This window comes from Mirounga angustirostris, unplaced genomic scaffold (assembly GCF_029215605.1).
Source record: "Mirounga angustirostris isolate CCGP_5_RB_7025 unplaced genomic scaffold, mMirAng1.0.hap1 SCAF_2, whole genome shotgun sequence".
NCBI lineage: Eukaryota > Metazoa > Chordata > Mammalia > Carnivora > Phocidae > Mirounga > Mirounga angustirostris.
In genome coordinates this window covers 82,084,664-82,109,208 of record NW_026991710.1, presented here as the reverse complement: position 1 = coordinate 82,109,208, position 24,545 = coordinate 82,084,664, and the positions used below count along the sequence as shown (strand labels likewise).

Sequence of the window (24,545 nt, the reverse complement as noted above, 5' to 3'; positions counted from 1 at the left end):
AGTTGATGATGAGTCGTTAACAAGTCCCATAGTCTTCGTTTTCTTAGCACCTACTGTAGGTTTTTGTTACATGTGCAAACAAGCAAGACCCCAAACAAAAAATAATATGGTTGCAACTTAGAAGGCATAGCCTTCTAAATCATGAGTCAACAAAAGAAGGTTGTCCAGTATCTGCGTATGTTGAGTTGCGCAACGAACTTTGAAAACTCCAGAAAGCTCATGGCTCCTCTATACAATCTAGACAAGACCTCGAGTAAGAGCACATGGGTGGCACCCTTGGAAAAGCCAAGGCAGTGGGGGACGTCGGGGGTCAGAAAACTATGAAACTGGGACTTTTTTTTTTTTTTTAGATTTTATTTTTAAGTAATCTCTTCACCCAGCGGGACTGGAACTCACCATCCTGAGATCAAGTCATAAGCTCCACTGACTCAGCCAGCCAGGCGTCCCATGAACCTGGGACTTCTAGGCACAGGCAATCCTGCTTGCAGTTCAGCTCGTAAACAACACCCCTTCAAACTTTTTCATCTACAAGAAAAGGTCTTAAGATAACAGGCCTTGAAAAACTCATGAAATTTATGCACCCTCCCCACACAACAACTTCTCCTTGCATACATTTCCGGCGGCTCTTTTAGTGCCGGACGTCATCCAAGGAACCCTCTTTTCACCGGCCTGTCCCCACGTCCCTACGTCTGCGCAGGCGCAGGGAGCAGCCCGCAGAGGGGCGGGGCGGGGCGCGCCCGACGCAAAAAGGCCTCCGCGCCTCCCCGGAAATCTCCTCTCGTCGGGCCTCGGAGGCGTAGAAAGTGCTTCCTGGAACACGGAGGAGGTCACAAATCATGTGACGACGGCTTTCCAAGGAGGCTGTCTGTCAGGCTGTCCCTGGATCTACAGCTGAAGGAGCACCGCAGCCCAGAAAGCAAGGTAACTCGAGCCGCTTTGCTCGGTACTCAGCCCGGGCCCGCAGGTGGCGCGGGCGGTGAGACGCAAGGGAGGGAGAGGACTCCCCTTCCCCTCTCCTTTGGGCCTAGGTCTTCGCGGGTGCAGGGTGGAGTGGACTGAGGTAGGGCATCCCAGCTACCGTCTGGGTATTTGGGACCTCCTGCCTCACTTCGGCTTCCCTGGTGCGAGTCCTGGAGCCGCGGGTTCTTGCCTGTCCTTGATGAGAGCTGACCCCGCTTGTTAGGTTGGAGGTGGGAAGAAGTCTTGAGGGGAGAATCACCAGGAGTTTCTCTTTCAGGAGTGGAGATTGATCCTGCGGGAGAAAGGGGTTCGTCATGGCGGATGTGAGTTAACACACCCACACAAGAGGAAGGGGAGGGTGGGGAGTTTGGTGGAGGCCTACTGGGCCGGGAGAGGTAAAGCTTCCCAAGGAGAAATTTGTTTCCTTTTTAGCCCGCCCACCCCCACGTAATTTCTGTAGACTCTGGAGTGAGTGACTAATACCAAGAGATTTGCGGGGTGCTTTCTGCCCACAGTGGGGGTGGACCAGGACGCTAAGGTGTCTGAGGTTGAGGAAATTGTATTCTTCCCACTCCCCAATCCGGCGGGCATAAGAGAGGCTCGGAATACCGTTTGAATTTCTAAATGTTTTGCTGCTTGTGAATCCACTTTTTCCCAGTAAGTGGTCATGATGTCTCTCTAGATTCATTGGAGCAAATTGAGATGATTTCTGACTGATACCTCTTTAGCACAGCAATAAAACCCAAATTGTAAGTTTAGGAAACTTAATTGTACTAGTTATTAGAAACAGGGAATCGATACTACTAATGTTTATGTGTCTATATTTTACATCCTGTTGTTCTTTTACCTACATGCTGGGCATTCTAAACACTGAACATTTAATTCTTACAACTTTTATGAAGTAGGCACTGTTACTGTCCTTGTGTTCTAGCTGCGGAGGCTAAGGCATCGAAAGATCAGGTTTTGCCTCAGGTTACACAGCTGGTAAGTCGTAGAGTCAAGATACCAACCCAGGCAGTCTGCCTCCAGAGTTTACGCTCTTAACCACTAGGCTGAATGATCATTCAACATTAATATGAACGTGATTTTTCTTTTTAGGTTTAGGAACTTTGTATGCCTTTATCACTCCATTTTTGAGTGTCTGCCATTATGTTCTTGAGAACTTATTCTCCAGGCACAGTCAAATCACTATATATCTATTGAGCATCACCTTGCGAAAGTTGTTGTAATAAGGGCTGTGGGTGAAATAAAGATGATTAAGGTACAGTTCCTCTCCATAAGGTTTTTTTGTTTTTGTTTTTTTAAAATATTTTATTTATTTATTTGTCAGAGAGAGTGCGCGCGTGTGTGCGAGCACGCGAACGGGGGAGCAGCAGGCAGAGGGCAGACACTTAACCGACTCAGCCACTCAGGCATCCCTCCATAAGGGTTTAAAAAAATTTTTTAAAGTATAATAGGCAGGTGATCATAAGTGTATATATATAATTGTGTGAAAATTCAAAAGAGAGAGGGGTCACATCTGGTTTGTGTTTATCAGGAAAGCTTATTTGGAGTATTTGATGGTTGAGAGTAGCTCTAAATAATGAGTGGCAATTTTTCTCAAAGTAAGATTGATAGAGAATTACTATTAAAATGAGTAGTGTAAGCAAAGTTTGAGAGATGGGAAAGGGAAAGATGTGTGTGGAGGAGCTGTGAGTAGTCCACTCTTGCTGGGGCTGAGTTGTGTATGAGGGAGTGGTAGGAAGCAGGACTGTAAAATTAGGTGTAGACCATATTGTAGAGAAGCTCAAATGTTAAAAGAATTTGTAGAGAATTTATTAAACAGTGGAGAGCCATTTGGACATTGGTTCTCAACCCTGACTGCATAGGGAATCATCTGGGAAGCACCTCAAACCCAGGTAGAGAAGGAGAATAATATGGTTATTGGCATTGTGTAGAACTGTATGGGCTAGAAGTGGGAGGCCAGATTACCAGTTGGGAGGCCAGCACAAGTCATAAATAATTATTAAAGTGAACCTAAATTGTAATGTCAGTTGAAAAGGAAAGAAAGAGGGGCGCCTGGATGGCTCAGTCTGTTAAACATCTGCCTTCAGCTCAGGTCACGATCCGAGGGTCCTGGGATCGAGCCCCACATCGGGCTGCTTGGCTGCTTGCTCAGCGGGGAGCCTGCTTCCCCCTCTCCCTCTGCCTGCCGCTCACCCTGATCGTGCGCTCTCTCTCTCTCTCTGTCAAATAAATAAATAAAATCTTCAAAAAAAAGGAGAGGAAGAGATCATTTTAAAAACATTTGACTTCACAAATCATTTAGAAGTGATAAAGGTGAGGTTAGGGTTAAATGTTACTCTGTGTTTCAGACCTCAGTAATGGGATTGGTAGTGCCATTAGTGGAGACAAGAAGAGATTGAGGAAATCTCAATTTCACATGAAACATGATGAGTTGAGTTTTAATGTATGTGTTTAAGATAAGAGCAGAGGTAAGATGGTGGTCCTAACATGAAATAAAATGAACATTTAGGTCTGGAGAGTAGTAGGGATTAGAGGTTCAAAACAACAGATTCCTGATGTACCTATGTAGGCCTCATAATTGATACCTGGATTGTCAATGAAATTCCCTAGGTGAGAGAGTGTAATGAGAGGAAGTAAAATAGTCTTTTATTTCTTTAGTCCTAATTATGTTCCATGCTTAACACTTGATACATGTTGTCATTTATCTTTAGTTATGAAAAGAAACGGAGTTTCAGAGAAGTTAATTTACCCAGGATTGTTAAAGTGATGTGAGAAAGTTTATCTGTAGACAAGGAAGATGTTTATAATATACTCTCCAGTGAGTAGGACATTAGCAACAGGATGTAAAATAGTATGAAAAATATGATCTGATTTTACAGCTAATATGTATTTGCTGTGTATTTGTCCAGATATGCTAATCAGTTTACATACATCTCAATAAATTTTAACAGTGGTCTTATGACATAGATTCTGTGGTTATCCCTTCTCAACAAATAACGAAACTGGGGCTTAGAGAAAAAGGTTAAATAACTTGTTCCAAGTCACACAACTAGTATCAAGAAGGAAAAAAAGACGAGCAAGAAAGATTATGAGTGATGATTTAAAGTACCTGAAATGTGGATAGGACTATCTAGATAACCAGTACAAGGCATATTGTTATAATATGATTTTTTTAATATTCTCTTTCAGGACCTAAAGCGATTCCTGTATAAAAAGTTACCAAGGTAAAAAATTACTAATTTATTATTAAATAAATTCTGCATTATATATGTTGATTTTATGTAACATTTTGTTTCTATTTATTTTAGACTAATAGTATGTGTATATTGTTATTTAGCATTTTCAAATAACGCTAGGCAGCACAAGAAATGTCCTTTGAATTTGCAGATAAATAATATCAGGCCTAGAGAAATTGTATATGACTTGTTGTCTGAGGTGAAACAGCTCGTGAATGCCAGAGGGTTAGAACCCGTATTTCTTGGCACTTTAGAGTTTTTTCAAATATACTAACATAGCAGTTTTTACTGAATTATACTTCGAAGAAGTTAGAGCAATTTTAAGGGGAAAAACCCTAGAACTTTCCTTTCCTTTAGTATTTTAAGACCTAATGGCGGAGTCTGCATAACCCAAAAATGCTATATGTAGACAGCAATCCATACTTGGAAAAATCACAAGGCTTCTTTTGCCTGCACCCAGTCCATTTGACGCTTCATTATCAATTAGGCTCTGTGTGAAGGACAGCAAACTTCCTTTTAGATATTTTTGTGGTTCAAAGGACTTTGTCACTTTAGTTGTATTAAAATTCACATTTAGTTTAGTGTAAAGTTAATACCTTAGAGTTAAGGACAGGAGAGAGAGGAATACAACTTGAGACATCCATTTTCACATTCCAGCATAATTGAATAATCTTTGAGGTGTAATGTAGCAGGATGTATGGTGAGATCTTTTTTTTTTTTTTACTTCTTTTTTATTATCCAGGGGTGTGAATTTAAAAAGGTTTTGGGTGTCAGTTTATTTCTGTAGGTAGGTAAAAAGAAAAAGAAAAAAAAATCTCTTGTTTGGATTTTTGCCTGAATTGTTTGATGTGGTTTGCCTATTGACTTGTGCCTTTACCCTGACTACAAACCAGTAGAAATTAATGGTATTATCTCCTTGGTTTGATATATGTATATTTGTCCGTAATTCAGGAAGAAAATACTGTTATATTCAGGAAGAAGATATTGAAGCATTAAGTAATTGTTACCTTTGGTTTCATGTTAATGTAATACTTAAATTCATTTTTACTCTCTTCCTCCTAGTGCAAACTAGAACACTGATTCTGTTCTCAGCCTAGTGATGAGCAGGCAGTCCTAGCTTTGCACAGTAGTGCAGGGCCGTAAAAATGACTGTACACGCTGAAGCCATCCAAAGCAATTTTAGTAATCCCTGGGAAAAATGACAGTTGTTTTGTGATCTTTCGAAAATTTTGTCAAAACCTTAAAACCTCTTTTGTTGGTTCTATTTGAGGGAATGGAAACAGATGCTAAAAGCAGTATTTGTTTAATACACTGCAATTTAAAAACAGTGGAAATACTGAGTACTAGTGTTCCTTTCTTTGTAGAAAACTTCTCGAGTGTAGTTGGAACAGTGCCTGCTTGTTTGCAGATACGGTGAAATAATACCAAAGGTATAACCTTAAGCTAAGGAGCAGGCATCTTTTCTGTGCCTTCAAATTGGCACACACTCCTTCCTAAGTTTGGATCAGCTTCCGCCATTTTGTCCTTTGTACTGTCGAGTCGTGTGAGGTTTTTTGCCCACGTCACTTCCCGTGGGATATCTTCATCCTCTTCATCCCAACCACTTGCCTAATTTCTGTCAGTGAGTGCACTTGCGCAAACTTCCTCTGGCTGCACGTCTTGTGCACAACAGCGAAAGTGTCCACATGCTTTCGGCCAGTTATTTCTTCTCTAAGTGTTTACTTTCTATTTGAATTTCACTTCCAGCATTGTCACCTTTCCTTCCTTTGCTCTATTTCATCTTGATTAACCAGTTCCCTATTTCAGTTCTGTTTTTCTTTTTAATGTCATATGCTTTATTTATCATTGGAAGACAAGGAGATAACACTGTGTACTTGACTGTCCCTCCATACCCTGAGGAACAGATGCTCGGTGACCAGTCACCAACACACTTTGAAAGAAGTGATGTGGCTGGTTCCTGACACAGAGCGATCTGTCATTTACGAAGTTACTCATATGGTGATTTGTGTGAAGAGTTAGTGAGGTTTGTACTGTATGCAGTTACTCACTTAATATACCATACTTCCTGAAATTTGAGCCATGCTGTCAGCAGGAGTGGTGTTATTTAATTCAGCTGTGAGAACTAAAATGTGTCCGTATTGGAACTGTACAAAGTAAAGGCTTTCTGTGTTTCTCTGTATCTGCCTTGTTGGAGGTTTAGCAGATTGAAGACCAGTAGGATTGGAGGGAAATACCACACTAGCAACAAAGTAGAGGAGCAGAAGCATAGTTGATATTTGTAAAAAGGGCATTTGTAAAAGTGTGATGAAAATCTTTCTATGGTGGAAGAAAGTCTTTATTTCTGCCTCCTCTTTTGGTGCATTAGATAGTTAACTTAAGTGCCAACTAATGCACCAAAAGAGGAGGCAGAAATAAAGACTTTCTTTTTAATGGATTCACAGAGATCAATGCCCAACAAAGTAGAAAGATTACTCACATACTTAAAATACCCACTTAAAGAAATTAGGTCACAAATATAAAAGGTGTTTCCAATTCTACACAGAGTGAACAAAAAATAACATGAGTAGATTTTACTAATGATTGAAAATAAGCATGATGCATTAATAGGTACACTGCACTTCTAGAAGGAAGTTAATGTTATGAAATACTCTGCAGACATCTAAACCTTAAGCTTAATAAAACAAACACTTTTATTCCAAAAAAGCAAATGTTGCATTTGTAATCAGACATCATACTTCATTTTATACATATAATAATGAAACATTTGGTTATTTTAAAACACAAAAAGTTGTGATTATTAAAGCCTGAGCTTGCTTTGGGTCACAACTAGACTTAAAAATACAAACTCAAGAACTGTATTTAGCAGGGAATTTAAAAATGAACAAAAACATATTCCATTAACTGACTTGAGAGTATAGCTCTGGGTATAGCTCTGAAGCCAAGCTGCCTTCGTCCAAATCCCTTCATTTTACATACATCTAGCAACAAATCAAAATGTTCATTTTACTACTTTTCTTTGTGAGTGTTCAATATTATTTCTTCATTCCTTTAGCCTTTGGGATACAATATGCCTACTTTCAAGAAAAAGTCATGAATGAGTCTGAATCAAACTGGCCTTGGTCATTATGGGGGAAAAAACCAAACTAAAACAAAACACATGATCCTAAGCCCTTTCTTCCTGTTGATAACTGTACAGAGTATTGTGTGTGCAAGTATCGGTAGGATATACTTTTATATAACCTAGTTTTTAACTAAGAAGAATTTGTTTTATACATTAACCTTACAGAGCACATTTTAATTTATAGATAATTCCAGGATTGAATGATAATAGAAAATAATACCAGTAAATGTTTATACAGGTTATTTCATCATTCTTACTTTTAATGTGAGGTTCATAAATGTAGTTTTTATAACATTTTCTCAAAATTTAATAATACTTCTCTAACTTAAAAGTTTTTGCCACTGGGATTTTAAAATTTAATTTCAGTATCTTAATATGACTTTCCTCATTTCTAACTTAAAACGTTAAGGTTAAGACAATAAGGAATGGATAATCTGGGTTATAGTAGGAACGTTGAACATATTTCTAAGTAGCAATCTTGGATGTTACAAGATCATGGGGCTGAAAATTTGAGAATGTTTTCCCATTCTAATTTTTAGCACTTTAGTTTTGTGCTCTAGGAATTCTCTAATGAGTTAATATTTAAACTGCACTAATAAATTGTCAGTGTGCGCAGATGACACTCTGATGCTAATTAGTAATAATTAATATTTTTGAATTTTAGCTATGTACCAACCTCGCCTTTACATGCATTATTTTATTAAATTTTACAGTAGTTACATAGGTACAATTATTCCCATTTTCATATTGTTAACGGAGGCTAACAGAGGTTTCATAACTGGCCCAAGGGTAGTGTAAATAGTAAATGTAGGAGAGCCTAAACTGGACTAGATGGTTATAGTCTTGACCATTCCCCTTACTGCTTCTTAGGCATAGCTGAAAAGATTGCTACATGACCTTCATTCTTTCCATTGTGTTCCTTCAGGCTAGAACAATCTTTCTGCCCCTCTTCTCTCAACCAGTGCCATAACATCTCAGCTTAGCTGTCACAAGCCTTCCCTGACCCACTTGTCTAAATCAACCCCCCCTTTTATAGGCGCTCATAACCCACAGATACCTTGATGGCACTTGATACCAGTCACTATAGCTTCTGCTGTTAACCTGTCATACTTTCATAAATAATGGAAAAACAATTAGCAACTATAATGGAGAATTATCTGTGTTTTAGACCTTTATCAGTAAATTGTATAAATTTGCAAAGATTATAAGCATGTCAGTAATACACACATTTATTCAATTTCTGGAAGTTTTGGCAGACATCTAGGAACTTATGAGGTCAGTAACTGAGTTGACATAGTTTTTCAGAAATATATATGAAAATCCCCAGAATGACTTTGAGGTGCATATTTTGAGAAAATGAAATGTTTCATAATATTTTAACTTTTTCCTTTCTAGTGTTGAAGGGCTCCATGCTATTGTTGTGTCAGACAGAGATGGAGTCCCCGTTATTAAAGGTAAAACTGAGTGCCTGTATGCCAGTGTCATGTTTGCTTTTGAATAAAAACGTGTTTAGGTCTGAGTAGTGCAGAACGCAAGCGTATAAAAGCTGTTTTAATAAATCCAGGAGATGGTCTTAGTTTGGGGGGAGATGTTTTCTTTTGTATGTTGAAGACTGGATTGGAGCTTATAACTTACTACATGTTAAATGGATTGTGTGACCGTCGAGAGTTTAAACCTGATTTATCACAAGCCCAGTGTTCCATGAAAGACATTAGTAAGTGTCAGTGCTGAGACTGGGCCTGTATGCAGCTACATATATTATACACACAGACTTCCCCCGATGTCTGTTTTTTAATCAGTACTGCTAGTGGTTTGGCGATAAACTTCCATACGTTTGAATTAACATATATTGATTGTTTTGTTGAATCTTTATTGATTTTCTCCTTCTTTACTGGAGATAAGATAGTTTTTAAACTTTTAGCTTCACAATTACTTTAGTTACCCAGACTCTAACAAGACTTTTTTTACCTAAAGAAGAGCTTGTTAACCTAAAAAAAGAAAAAAAATTTTGCCTGGTTTTCAGCTTTTTTTTTTTTTAAAGAATTGAGTTATTTATTTGAGAGAGAGAGTGCATGTACAGGTGTGCAGGCCAGCAGGGGGAGGGGGAGGGACAAGCCGACTCTGGCTCGAGCCAGAGCCCAGTCCCAGTGTGGGGCTCTGTCTCAGGGCCCTGAGGTCATGACGTGAGCCAAAATCAAGAGTTGGTCGCTTAGCCGACTGAACCACCCAGGTGCCCCTCAGCTTTTGTCTTTTTTAAGTATATATGATGTCACTGAGTCAGTGTGTATTAAGACCATTTTTACTGCTTGTGTCTTAAGATGTCATCACGTGGATGTTCGTAGTTCTATAGGGACGCTGTAATAGCTTTACCAAAGAAAGATTAAATGATTTTCTTTACATTTTGTTTACAGTTTATTTTACACCTCAGGTTATCATATATGTCAGATAATTTTAGACCTTAGAATTGAAAGGAAGTTTAGAAATGACCTAATTTAATTCTTTCATTTTGTAAACAAAGATGGTCAAGTGCAAAGAATACATTGTTAGTGCAAAGTTGCACATGAGTCAGTGACAAGATAATAATAGAACCCATTATCTGTGAGGTTCAGTGTGCGTTCTCACCCACCATAAAACATAGGTGGCCATAGGCAAGTAAGTCGCCTGCCTTTTTGCATTTACTCAGTTCTGTAATGAGGGCTTTGAACAAAATTAAAATAATCTCCAGCTCTAATGTTCTTTCTTAGGATCTCTGTGTTAAAGCTGTCGGTACAACTAACTCCATTCAGGCCTTTTAATGAGTGAAAGAGACTTAAAACAGACAGCCAGCTGCAAAATTATTAATATCTATAAGTGATACTGCTGTAGGTTTTATGAGAGCAAACGTTTTCTGGAAGTTTTTTTCATGATTTTATTCTAGCTTGGCTCTCAGTTAACCAGAATATTCAGTTTATTAAACATACTGATTAATTTGTTTTAAAGTAGATATTAAGAAAATATAAATGTTTAGTATTCTTTAAAAAAAGTTGTGAGAATCAGTATTTCTTCCCTTAGTTATGATCACCCAGTTTCTGATTGAGCAGTTTTTCTCATCTAAATTGACAAGACCCAATTAGTGATAAGATTTTCAGTATTGTGAAGCATAATAACCCTTGTGCTCAATATTTTTACTGATTTATGTTAAAAAAAAAAAAAGTGCAGGGCGCCTGGGTGGCTCAGATGGTTAAGCGTCTGCCTTCGGCTTAGGTCATGATCCCAGGGTCCTGGGATCGAGTCCCGCATCGGGCTCCCTGCTCCTTGGGAGCCTGCTTCTCCCTCTGCCTCTCTCTCTCTCTCTCTCTCTCTCTCTGTCTCTCATGAATAAATAAATAAAATCTTAAAAAAAAAAAAAGTGCAGTTAAACTTTATCATATCCACTGCATGATTTTTATTTAAGTCATTTGTATTTCCAGTGGCCAATGATAATGCCCCAGAACATGCTTTGAGACCTGGTTTCTTATCTACTTTTGCCCTTGCAACAGACCAAGGGAGCAAACTTGGACTTTCAAAAAATAAAAGTATCATCTGTTACTATAACACCTACCAGGTAGGTTCATAATTATTGAATGGTTACTTTCACCTATTATTAATATGTCTTCTATATAAAATAGCTTATGTTGTTATTCTAAATTTTAGTTTTAAAGTGTGGATGGCATTTTAAAATCTTAGCCTTCAAATTGGTTGTGTTGAATTGTAGTAATTGTCTTCACGTTTTATACCAGGAGTTAATTAATGTGGAAAAGTAATTAAAAGATTTATTAATAAAATACATTATCCTAAAAAGGGAAGTCAGGTCACTATTACCTCCAGTAGATGGTGCCCTTAGCTTAATAAATGTGATTTCTCAAATAACACACTTTTTTTGTTGTGACAGATAAAAAATTTCCCTTGATGGTTAAATGATAAGTTATTGAAATTTGTTATTGCTGCTAATTCCTTCATTTGGTTTGGAAGATATATATCATGAGTGAGTTATTATGAAAGAATTTCATTGCTATATACCTCTTAATCTCTGGCTGCATTTTCTTGTCTAGAATAAATTGCTGGCCTCTGCTTTAGAGCAGTGTTTCCCAGAGTTTGAGTCCTGTACTGCTGATGTTACACAAGTGACGTTTTTATTTTAAAAGCTCAAACTTTCATGTGTATTGGGCAAAAGATAACCAATGCTTTTGACCTTTAATTTCATCGATAGGGATTAGTTTGAAGCTAAGTTCTTTAAAACGATAGTTGATTTGAAGTTAACTTAAATTTAAATTAATAGTGGTACACAGGAAGCAGGAAAATCATGGAGGTATACCTACTGGAATGAGACATACTGACTTCAGCCATTTAATTTAATTAACAAGTGTTTCTGGAGCGCCTACCATGTAATAATTGACACACCGCTGGGCTTTGGGAGCTAAAGAGGTGAAGATAACATAGCCCCGCCTTGAGCTGTGCAGGCTGAGTAATGATCACGTCTCTAAGAGATACTCAGTAAGTCTCTTGTACGCAAATACTTATTTTTAGCTCTTTCATATTACATGATGGTAGGTAGTATCTTACACATTGGCCATTTACATAAAAGTTTTGGAAAGATTGAGATATTTCATTTGAATAACATTATTTAAATCATACTTTCTTTTTAGGTGGTTCAATTCAATCGTTTGCCTTTGGTGGTGAGTTTCATAGCCAGCAGCAGTGCCAATACAGGTGTGTTTTAACTACCTTAGATACAGCTTTTAATTTCTTGTAACCCCATACAGTCTAATATGCTAGGGACAGTAGATTTAGAGTACAAAAAGCTGACTTCGTGGCCCAGCTCCACCATCTAGGCCCTGGTCTCCAGAAGAGTAACGTCTGTGCAGTCTGTGTTCCCTAGCTGCACAGTGGAGCCAGTGTCTGCTTTCTCTGGCTCGTGGGGTTATTTTCTAGTTCAAATGAGGCATTTTGTGGGTAAGTGACCCTTTAAGATAGAAAGGAAAATCTAAATTATCTTCACCCCTTGAATGCTACATCTTGTTCACATTAAAACAGCTTAAGAAAACACAAAAAGAGTGGAGAAGATAACCAAACACATGAAATGGTCAAGGATGAGTTCAATTCTTTTTTTTTTTTTTTTTTTTTTAAAGATTTTATTTATTTATTTGACAGAGAGAGAGAGAGCAGGAACACAAGCAGGGCGAGTGGGAGAGGGAGAAGCAGGCTTCCCTTGGAGCAGGGAGCCCGATGTGGGGCTCGATCCCAGGACCCTGGGATCGTGACCTGAGCCGAAAGCAGACACTTAACGACTTAGCCACCCAGGCGCCCAGGATGAGTTCAATTCTATGTAGGCCCATCTGTTAGAGTTTGTAAAATCTTCAGTGATAGTGGGCAAGATTAATGTGATTGAAAATTCTAAGAGCGGGACTTAGGATGAACTTAGATGTGTTCTTCCTGAGGGTTGAAGAATTTGAGAACAAATGTCAGGATGCTGTACTTTCTGTAGCAGATCGTAAGATCCCATTTTATCCAGTAGCTTTCACTGGATATTTATGTTTAAATCAATGACTGTGTTCTGTAATTTATGTACTCCCTTTTGGATAAAGTGGGATTTTTTTTTTAAGTCTTGTCTTCTTTAGATTTGGCTGCCATTTAGAACTGTTATGCATTCTTTTTCTGTTTTTTTCTTTCCAAGTTGTTTGAGCAAGTCAGTTTCCAGTTATGTCACTGAAACCTGTCTTTAGATTCCTCATCTTTAAAATGAGGGGTTTAGATTTGATGATCTAGAAGGTTTCTTCCGTTAGTGTTTTGAAGCTGTAAAATGCTCTATGTGAAAACACTTTGTAAATTATATAGGATAGTAGTGGTGTTGATATTTAAAGTATATTAAACCTCAATTGTGATAAATCACCATCATGTACTAAATCATCAGTTGTTATAAATTTTGATAATGTACAGAATTATTTTTAGTATCTAGAACATTTTTTTGAGGATCCCAGATGCTTTTAATATACTGTGAAATAGAGGAAGATCTTTGAACATAAAACAAACTAAGATATATAAGATTATATCTTATTATATATTATATAAGATCTATAAGCTTTCACTCTGGTAAGCTAAGGAGAAGCTAAATATGCTCATTTCTAGACCACTTTGTCTCCCAGATTCAGCACTGAATTTTATTTTTTTTAATTTCTTTTTTATTTTATTTTGTTTTGTTATGTTAATCACCATACATTACACCATTAGTTTTTGATGTAGTGTTCCATGATTCATTGTTTGCGTATAACACCCAGTGCTCCATGCAGTACGTCAGCACTGAATTTTAAACATGGAAGTGTATGTTTTATACTTCTACCATTCATCTTTAAAATTAATTTTTTCACATGAAATACCCATTTATGCTTTAGCTTCACCGAATTTATAAAATAAATTTATAATATTTCTTTGCTCAAGGTTGAAGCAGGTGGTCTACCTCTATTTTGATAAAGTCCATTAAAATTTGTTCAGGAAAAATGTACCTTTTTTTAAGTAAAAATCTTGTATCATTTCTGAATCAGTACAGATTTTGTTTTTGTTTTTTTGGTTGTTTTTTTTTTTAAGATTTTATTTATTTATTTGACAGAGAGCACAAGCAGGGGGAGTGGCAGGGAGAGGGAGAAGCAGACTCCCTGCTGAGCAGGGACCCCAATGCAGGGCTCAGTCCCAGGACCCCAGGATCATGACCTGAGCTGAAGGCAGTCACTTCACCAGCTGAGCCTCCCAGGCGCCCTCAGTACAGATTTTGAAACAATAAAGTATAAATTAAAGTTTTCCTTTCAAAACTAACAAAATTATAGTGCATATAATTCATTTTATATCTTCTAATACATATAAATATTTTTCACTTACTTTAATAGTAGATGATGAAAATAAACTTCATAATGAAAAGAGCTTTTAATTAGTTAGAATTATAGTAATTTGCTTTATTTTGGGGGAGTAAAGATCTTGTTTACTTTTTAGTAACTAAATTTTGACAGGAGGAGATCTAAGTCAGAGACTTTTTCAGGAACATTTTTCTGATGTTCTAATTTTCTTACTCTCTGTTTTAGGACTCATTGTCAGCCTGGAAAAGGAACTTGCTCCATTATTTGAAGAATTGAGACAAGTTGTGGAAGTTTCTTAATCTGGCAGTGGTTTTGATGTACACTTTGTTTCCATTATAACAGACAAAATATCAGTCCAGCAATCTTTAGACCACAACAGTCCTTGTATCCATGTACTCAAGAAAGGGCCCCTTTTCCCACCTGACACTAAAGAAGGAGCCCCTAGATATAATTTATGGACAGATTGATTGTTATCTTTTCTTGTTTAGGGTCTTTTCTTGATGTAGTGAGATCTGGGGATACCACAGAGATGGTTCAGTACATCACAGCTCCCATGGAGTTAGTCCAGTAACAAATATGCATGAGATACTATTCAGTGGGTCAGAACCAAAATGGTACTTTGATCCACTTGAGCCATTAAGTGCTCCCTATTATATAGTATGCCCAGGCCTGCAGAATTAAGCAGACCCTTTTTATTGTGAATAATAATGAGGACATATTTTTCTTTATATTTTATTTCTTTGCATTGAGTGTGAGGAAGATAAAATGGCTTAGTAAAAGTAATAAAATCAGTACAATCACTAACTTTTCTATGTATATATTATTTTGCAATATAGATGATATTACTAATTGACTTGATTATTCTCAGAGGGTGCTGATCTTTAATGAAATTGAAATGATAGCTAATGGTTTTTTTTCTCCACTCTGCTTTCTATAACCAATCAGTGTTTTAATGTTTGTGTGTTCTTTATAAAATTTAGATGTGATTCTTGATTGGATTCTGCTTCCAATATCGGTATGTATGTAAACATGGTCGTACAGCCATTTTTTTTTTCATACATGAGTATAAATAAAATAGTATTTTTTAAAGTATAGTTTGAGCACTAAATAGGTTTCTTTTCTGGCTTCTTTCGAAAGTTTAAAGAATATAATTAAGTGAAGTCACTCTTTCAACTACATGAATAAGCAGTGAGTGTTGCTTATAGATATTAGTTTGGAGACTCTTTTACCTAGCGTCAGTTGGAATGCAGACCTCATCCATGAGCCTCATTTAATCTCTACAAAAGAAGTATCTTGGTTCTAGAATATGCCCTTTATATTTAGGAGGGCAGTCCATCATTCAGAGTTGTTGGTTTTCTCCCAGGTTCTTTGACAATCAGAGTTTGTCACTGGTGGAGTTCAGTGCACGTGCGTTGAACACCTGGTGTGTGCCATGTGCCAGAGCTGCCACATTGCGGAACTCTAAGGAGGACAGTTCACATCCTGTTTCTGTGCTCCAGGGGAGCCTTTCATGTGCAGCATGTGAGTGCTCTCCCTGGATCTGTGCAGTGAGGAGTCAGCCAGCACGGGTGTCCACTTGTTTGCTTCTCCTTCCCTCCCTCCTCCTCTTCCCCTCTGCCCACTTCCTCTTTCTATACAAATATGAAACTAAATTGTGGTATCTTCCTTTAAAGAATTTAGAGCTCGGTAAATAAAAACAGGTATAGGAAGTGCTGTGATAAAAGCTCTAGAAACCCAGAAGGGGGGGGGGGCATTGAAATTGGGCAAGAGCAACAGCCTTTATGTGGACATAGAGGCAAGAGGGCATGTTTGACCCGCAGGGAGCTAGAAATAGTTCGTAAAACCTAATAACGCACAAGCTGCGCCCGTTACAACCTAGAATTATCCCCCAAATAAAATCAAATCTAGAATTCCTATTGTCTGGATTATTACTGAGCAGTGTCCAGGAGATTGTTGCTAATGTGCAATGTAGAACTTTAATTTCAGGTAACAATAATCGTATGCCTAAAAAATCCCAGGAAAGGAAACTGTCATAAATGGCGATACGTTTAACCTTTGCATGGTGAACACTACCTTTGCATGGTGAATACTGCTACTATTGAAATTTCTGTTTGAAGAAGATAGATAAATTGCTCAACAGTCCTATCTGGAAAAGTAAGTAGATGAAAATCACTAAGAACTGTTTTCAAAGCTAATGTAAAACTAGATGAACTATTTTTTTTTTTTTAAAGATTTTATTTGTCAGATAGCGAGAGCAGGAACACAAGCAGGGGGAGCGGGAGAGGGAGAAGCAGGCTTCCAGCGGAGCAGGGAGCCCGATGCGGGACTCGATCCCAGGACTCTGGGATCATGACCTGAGCCGAAGGCAGATGCTTAACCGACTGAGCCACCCAGGCATCCTGATGAACTACTTTTAAAAGGTAGTATAAACTTGATAGGTGTACAATTAGTAGACAGATCAGTGGAACAGACTAACCCAGAAACAGACTTTAGTACATACATGAGGACTTAAAACATTTTGAGGAGGACATAAGTCAGTGGGAAAAGGATTATTCAGTAAGTAGGACAGGCATTTTTTAGCCTTGCTGGTAGAAGTGCATATTGTTATATACCCTTTATATAGGACTGTTTGGCAATCTCTGTGAAACTTCCAAATGCACATAACTTTGGCCTAGGGTATTCGGATTCCCCAGGGAAACAGAACCAGGAGGATACACATTTTTTATCACGTGTAAATATAAATGTTACGCAAATATAAAAGCCTTACTGTGAGGAATTGGCTCTCATAATTGCTGGAAGCCGAGAACTGCCATGGGCTGCCATCTGCAAGCCAGAGAACCAGGGGAGCCAATGGTGTGAATCCCACTGAGGGCAGTTGAGATAAGATGTCCCAACTCTTGGGCAAGCAAAAGTGGCAGATTCCTTCTTGCCCCAGCTTTTGTTTTATTTGGGCTTTCAGTAGATTGGATGATGCCCACCCCTACTGCAGAGGGCAATCCACTTAGTCCACAGGTCGAATGATAGGAGAACATCCTCACAGACACGAAATAATGTTTATTTGGGCACCCTGTGGCCAGTCATGTTGATAAAAAATTAGTTATCACACCCAGCAATTCCACTTCTAGAAATTTCTACTGATACAAATGGACATGTGCAAAATTATATATTTGTAGGTCTGTATTCATTGCAACTTGGTGATATCAAAGGAGTGGAAACAACCTAAATATCCCATCATGGATAGGGTAAGCCTTATGTTCTGTGCTTCCTAACAGTACCAGGTTATACCTGCTATTTTTTGTGTAATTATTAATACTCCTTTTTTTTTCTTTTTTTAAGATTTTTATGTATTTTAGAGAGGGGAGAACTAGAGGGGGAAGGAGTAGGAGGGGAAAGAATCCCAAACCGACTCTCTGCCAAGCCCGCGGTGGGCTCCACAACCGTGACCTGAGCCAAAACCGAGAGTGGGTCACTCAGCTGACTGAGCCACCCAGGCGCCCCTATGAATGCTCCTTTCAACTCTCAAGTGTCCCACTTTAGATAAGGAATTACTTAGTCACCCTAATCATAAAGGACTGGTTAAATAAATTACTGCGTTTGCCCAATGGGAAAAAGAATGGAGAAATGCTTTAGTTACTGACATAGAAATCCAAGACATGATGTTCGATGAGAAAAGCATGGTGTGAAATTGCATGGTGTGCTGTAGTTTATATATAAGAAAAAATACACGTGTACATTCATGTTTGATTGTATATAGTAGAGAAGGACCTGGTAACACTGGTAACCTCCAAGGAGTGAAGCCAGGTACCTGGGACACAGGGATCCCAGAAATGAGCCTTTTCACTGTAAACTGCATTGGTGGTTTTTGAATTTTTCACTTCAAAAATCATAAAATATTCCAGCAAACAAAATCGTATGGTGATGGGGTATTTGGAGAGGGAAATCATATCAGTCAGGGACTGCCAAAGAAACAGAAGCAGGAGGATAGATGTGTATGAAATGTATTTCACTGGGTTATGTGATTGTGAAGGCCGGGGTTATCAGTCACCCCGGCCAGGAGGCTGGGCCAGAAGGCTGGGCAACCTCAGGCGGGAGCTGAGCTGCAGTCTTCAGGCAGAAGACCCGATTTCCTCCTGGAAACCTCAGTTTTGCTCTTAAGGCCGGCCTTTCAACTGACTGGATGAGGCCTGCTCATATTACGGAGGATAATCTCTTACTTAGATTTAGTGGATTGTAGATGGACGTTAAGCACACCTACAGAATACAAAGCAACATGTAGATTCATGGTCTATTGAATAATGGGGGACTGCAGCCTTGCTAAGTTGACACCTAGAACTAACCTTCACAGTCTACCCTTGTCAGCTTGGCATCATAAGACATCTTCCTAAAGCACACTTAGCCTCCAAATAAAGTCAGTAACCAAGTTGTATTTCTGTCATCAAACAACTAACCCACATACAGAGAACATGTTCACTCTCTGCAGAAGAGGATGCAAAGTTCTTGGGCGATGTTCACTTTTCTCCTTTGTATATTACAGTTTAAATGCTGTGATGTAAGGTTAACCACATTTAATACATCTTATGTTAGATGATAAGAGGATACAAGAGGGAAGAAAAAAATTTTCTTAGTATGTGTGTATTTATAATACATATTTGTTATGTACACACAAAACAAGGAAGAAGTGTAATAATCACAGGCCTTGTTTCTCAACTGAGTATGTAGCTGTAGCTGATGATTATAACTGCCTTCCATTACCCATTCCATACTCCCTCTGCCCTCAGCGAGCACGTCAGCTGGTCACGGCTCTGCCTGTGGGGTGACCCAAACCTTTATTCCTGAAGAATCCAATCCTTAACTGAACTGTAGTTTTCCATTGACTTTAGTCACAGGACTCGGTGGCACTGAGATCCCCTAGAGGTCGTGCTGTGTTGTGAACGTACTCTTCCCTCCGTGGTGCAGTCCCAGCCCCGTTCCCCCCTGGTAATTCGGATCGGTCACCCCGGCCAGTACAGCCATTCCCTTCCTTACCTGTTGTATCAGAGACAGGAGCCCAAAGTAGCTGGTAGCAGTCTTAATGTCCCGTTGAATAGATCATTGGTGTGTCTCCTGGTGGGAGCATTCCTCCCTTTGGAACAAGAACCTCTAGACTAGCACAGCCTAAGAACTTGGGGACACCGCCCCAGCCCAGCTAGGTACTGCCTCCCACCCCAGGGAGTGCTGTAACTGAGTCTTCAAAAGTCCGTTCCGCCATTCTATCGGGCCTGCTGCTTCAGGATGATGGGGAACATGGTAAAACCAACAAATTCCATGAGCAATATGAGAAATCTATTGCCTCCAAAATCCAAAGAGGCCCTTTAGGTGTTGTGCCTCTTTTTTGGCTGTGAAAGGGGCCTGATGCAGCAAGTTGGCCTTCACCTCAGAAAAGCACTCTCGAGCTGTCCCATACCACCGGAGCCCTAAAATTCCAGTGAGGTGGAAAGCTCCCGAGTTTTTGCTGAATTTATTTCCCACCCTCAGACAAATGTCTCACCACTAAGTCTAGAACAGTTGCTGCTACTTGCTCCTTAGGCCTGATCCGTATAATGTCATCAACGCAGTGGACCCATGCAATGTCTTAGGAGAAATGTGATCAAGGTCAAGGGCGGTGGGGACGAAATGATGGCATAGGGCCGAACTGAAGTAGGATAAACCTCTTGAGGTAGGACAGCGAAAGGTGGATCGCTGGCCTTGCCAGATAAGGCCAGCTGCTTCTGGTAGTCTTTACTAACAGCAAAAAACATTTGCCAGATCAACAGTTGCATGTCAGGGACCAGGGGCTGTGTTAACCTCCTCAAGCAATGGAACCACATCTAGAACTGTAGCTGCAGTGTAGTCACCACCTGATTGATAATCCACGGTCAGTTCTCTAAGATCCATCTGTTTTCTACACAGGCCAAATAGGTGGGCTGCATGAGGATGTGGTGGGGGTCACCAGCCCTACATCCTTCAAGTCCTTGATGGTGACACTAAGCTCCGAGACCCTTCCAGAAGTGTGGTATTGCCCCCAGCTTACTCTCTTCCTAGGCAGAGGCAGTTCCAGTGACTTACGTAGTATATGTTATGTTGTCTTATAGGTTAGCTTGACCTCTTCATGTCAGAACTCCTCCAAAAATGACTCTATCCCTGCTGAGGTGTACCCTCCATCATAGAGCTTTGTGTGCCTCACGGGCAGAATTTGTCTTACTTCCATATGTTATCATGTATGTATTTGTTATCTTTTCCTTATTTAACTAAGAACTCCCTCAGGACCGGCACTATCTCTAACGGAAGTGGGTTCTTCATGGCCATTTATGACATTAATCAGTCGTATTTCTTTTTAAATTACAGATATTAAAAATGTATTTTAATAGCAAAATATTACAGGCACAGCAAAATGCTCTTTTTAATAAACTTAACCGAAGAATATAAATAAACATGACATATTTTACAAAAGGTTAAGAACGGTATTACCTACACAAAGAAAAACTCTTGGTTCTAAGAAAACAAAACCTAAGCCTCACATCTCTGAGGATTCATTTGCAACTCCTTACTTGGTGAACCTGACAGAATACATTTTAACTTGACATTTGCTTTATCTCATATGATACACACAAAACAAAATACATTAAAAGCCTTGTTGAAATACACAAAAATGTAATATAACTTCTGAGTCCTGGATGTTTAAATAACAGAAGAAACTTACTTATCAAGGTATGCACTTGGACTGCAAAAGCAGTGTTGTATCAGAGCTTTGCACCATACTCTTTTTTATTTTGGGGTCTCCACTTTTATCTCCCTTCAAACATCTTACCTAAAAAAGCAGTATTAATAATTAGATAAGGGAAGGGGTTAGAATCTATGAGTTCTGGATGCCAGCATCTTGTTTCCCGATTTCAACCCCCTTATTCTAGCTTGAAAATGCGGTGTAACACATCATCATATATTTCACGTGGATTTAGTGTTGCTCCTTCAACCGGCAACAGAAGTTGCTCCTGAAGAAGGGCTCAGGGTGCTCGGCGATCTCAGTGCAAGGGGAATCTTACTTCCCCTGGGCCAACAGGGACAGCTCACCCGGGGGGCGAGATTGGCATAGCGCATTCTTCTCTGCTTGAGAAGTCTCTCCGTCTGTGTGCAGAAATGTTGGATGCAGACAACTTGGTGCTTCCAAGTGCTCTATTATTGTTATAGTGATAATAATCATGCCAATTACTATTATTAAACTCCAAGTTACCTACTATTTTATTCCCTTCCCTCACTTTGTTTTCTTACTCTTTAAAATGTTTCCCCCTCCCCAAAATGATTAAGATGTTTTTTAGGCTTTACCTTCCTTTATCTTTATCATCCTACCTGACGTCCTACAGGACATTTAGTTCTCACAGGCTTATTATTAGAAGGGAAGGCAGGATCCACTAGATTTCTGAGCCTTTAACGAAGGGAAAATAACCGCGAACATTTCCCATTTTAGTTTTGGAAATTGTTTTGTTTTCTGTATTAAAAAAAAAAAAGCAAAAACAACGCACCCCCACCCCCAGTCTTTGGTGTTTGCTATTTCCATATACTTTCTGTAGAAGCAGTCAGAGGACGCAGCTGTTCCCTTCCCGGTGGACAGCAAGACCCGGATGTCGATGGGCTGACGGGGATGCAGAATGGGACTCCAGGCAAGTAATGTCAACCAGCTTGGGGACCGCAGTGAGGGAAAACAAAAACCCTTGATCTTCTCTGGTGCGCTCTAAGAGCGAGCATGCCTGGGCTGGTGGTCTCATCGGTTTCCATCAGATCGGTGACACTTTGGTCTTCTCCAGGAGACGACAATATCTTGAAGGGCAAGCAGTGACCCGAGAGTCTGCAAATGTGGTGGGTTCTCAAAGGTCCAAATCCGCATCTGCTTTTATTTGTTTTGAAAAGAAAAGTCCTCAGTCAGCTTTCCTGCGGGTCACAGCGTCAGGGACCATGCCACCCTGCTCCTGGGTCAGGGCGTCCTGGGTCAGAAAAGGTCTACTTAAAGATGAATGACCGAGACCGGATTGTGCCTTCCCTTTGATCGAGCTGCTTTCTTATTTGAGACTGTAATAAAGCAAACACACATGGGTATTGACTATTGAGCAATTTTAAGATCGTGAACTTAATAGATATTAAATAAGACCTGCTGTTACTAAGGACACCGTGCAACTATAATCAACATGTGACAATTTTCAGTATGGTTTTCTGTATTTTTCTCAGGATAAATATTGTGAGGTCGTTGCTAAAACATGTGCAAGTTGGGAATCTAAATTTATTGATAGGGAAAAATGTTTATAATACATCAGTGGAGTGCACAGGTAAAGAACACGAAAGAATGATTAATTTTTTGTTTTTGAATATTTATTTGCACAGGGAGAAGTCTGCAAATGTGTGAATTTGATATATTTTTGCCTTAACTTTTCCTCTAATAATGATGTGTCACTTGCGTAATTACAAAATACGAAGAATAAAAAGTTGACTCATATCTGAGCAAATGTTTGACATGGCAAAATATTTCCCCATTGAGTATGAAATACATAGGGGCTATCTCAAAATCAGTGGTATATGTATTTGGATTTCAAACTGAGAAGATAACCAAAAGCAAAAGTCCCAGCATCTGGAAAAGAATACTCAACAAGTTTCTACATATCAGCTAATTATATAAAAACAAATTAGGAAAAACTGTTTACGTTCGAAAACATCAAGGGTTTCAAGATGGTATTTATGGAAAATTTTAGAAGGCTTTAAGGACAAGTTCTTGATTAACAACTCACTAAGTTGCAAACACATACACAAAAAAAATGTATGAGACTGGTAAATTTTTTTAAGCACTTTTTCTCTCCCCCCTCCACCCCTGGGAGGTATATAGGAAGCAAATCAAATAAACTACATTTTGTCCTTGATCTTCACAAAGTAACACACTGCAAGCTAAGTTAAGTTCCTCCGGCAAGCTTCATTCTCTTGACTATTTAAAAGGATTTTCTACTATAGAAATACGTTAACTTTCCTCTGTCCGACCTTCTGATCCCACATGTCCTCCTCCAGGCAAGACTGGACTGACCAGGCAGCACACTCAACGAAGACTAATGTACTTGAGGGCCTGAGGCTAAGGCTCTGGGGCTGAGATCCCAGGGTAGCTCTGTCCTTTCTCTTTTACCCCCCGCCTATGTGCCTTCTGTGTCTCACAAGAATGAACAGACTATTCCATGAGCCTGTCAGTGGACATCCCATTGACTCTTGGGAATAGTCCGACACTTTCAATAGAAATATGTTTGAATTTGTCAACATGTTATTTTTGAGTACTAGGCATCCAGAGGACTTAGTATAACTCACCAGTTTCCAGCGTAATATCTTGATCCACTCATCAGCTTCTACTCCTGTCTTTGCACAAAGATAAAACGTCCTGAATGGAAACACTAAGCTGAGAAGACAAAAGAAAAACTTAAGATATTCCAGGTGGTTGGTTGAATATATTAGTTGAACAGTAATTAGAATATTCAACAGGAAAAAAGACTCAACAAAGAGCAACTTGAAGACTTGTCAGATACACAGCGATTCCTGCCAGCAAACAGCAGAAATGTTGAGGAAGCTGGAGATTCATATTATCACCGGCCAGATTTATATTTTCTAATGAGAATTCAAAAAAGAAAAAAACATGTCCAGGACACCCCCAGATCCCTTTGTCGCTTATGTCTTAGACTGAATACAACATTTGTGTGTTTATTCAGCTGATGTGTTAAACGACTCAGAACCTGTGCCGTGAGTCAAAGAATAAGCAAGACAGATAAGAATTTGCTGAAGAAACTCATTTGTGTTGGCTTGACTCAATGAGAAACAAGTTACCCTCTGTGGATGCAGGCAGTTTTAACCATTTGGGACAGGAAAAATAAGATAATAAATCTCCTCAACTATTCATTTTGCCCGCTCTGTCATGAATTACGCTCTGCTGGAAGAAGACAAACTTTCCCACTGGCATGAACAACTCTTCGTTGACTGTATCTTTGGCTATATAGTCAAATCTTTTGACTAATGAGGTCAGCACATCGTGCCCATACTTCCCGTCCTTACAGTTGATGTGCAAAACACTACAAACCCTTTTTCCCCCCTCATGAAAAAAAAAAAAAAAGCCTTGACCTGAAATTCAGGAGGGTTTCTATATCCCTAGAGCCAAAGCAGCATATCATGTTCGTATCAGTAATTAATGTTGAATAGACAAGACATAATTCCCTGTGTATAGAAGGTAAACCTTGATGTGAGGACCTATTGGGCAGTGAGGGGACAGTGGAGCGGGGGTGGGGTTACCGTGCTCACACTGTACAAAACTGCTTTCTGGAATTGTCATTG

The 24,545-nt window shown here is 39.2% G+C and overlaps 2 protein-coding genes across 2 annotated transcripts in view; one reads left to right on the top strand and one right to left on the bottom strand.

The window, feature by feature from the left end:
• The first annotated feature begins 782 nt into the window (after positions 1–782).
• Positions 783–15,294, top strand: LAMTOR3 (late endosomal/lysosomal adaptor, MAPK and MTOR activator 3). Its single transcript, XM_045880693.3, has 7 exons — positions 783–921; positions 1,238–1,283; positions 4,156–4,190; positions 8,719–8,777; positions 10,773–10,906; positions 11,988–12,051; positions 14,412–15,294. Exons 2-7 carry the CDS (start codon positions 1,275–1,277, stop codon positions 14,483–14,485), a joined length of 375 nt encoding a protein of 124 aa, XP_045736649.1. The 5' UTR covers positions 783–921; positions 1,238–1,274; the 3' UTR covers positions 14,486–15,294.
• Positions 15,295–21,857: 6,563 nt separating this feature from the next.
• The window catches only part of DAPP1 (dual adaptor of phosphotyrosine and 3-phosphoinositides 1), a 48,942-nt gene continuing 46,254 nt past the window's right edge, over positions 21,858–24,545 (bottom strand). Inside the window, exons 9-10 of the mRNA XM_045880692.3 lie at positions 23,535–23,622; positions 21,858–22,265 (exon numbers count right to left, since the gene is read on the bottom strand). Coding sequence (XP_045736648.1) covers positions 22,197–22,265; positions 23,535–23,622 — 157 coding nt within the window. The 3' untranslated portion in view covers positions 21,858–22,196. The remainder of the gene's footprint in view (positions 22,266–23,534; positions 23,623–24,545) is intronic.

Excerpts from the sequence above, each read along its gene's own strand:
- LAMTOR3 (XM_045880693.3), top strand. Across the intron at positions 4,191-8,718 it reads CTGTATAAAAAGTTACCAAG|TGTTGAAGGGCTCCATGCTA; the intron begins GTAAAAAATTAC and ends TTTCCTTTCTAG. Across the intron at positions 12,052-14,411 it reads CAGCAGCAGTGCCAATACAG|GACTCATTGTCAGCCTGGAA; the intron begins GTGTGTTTTAAC and ends TCTCTGTTTTAG.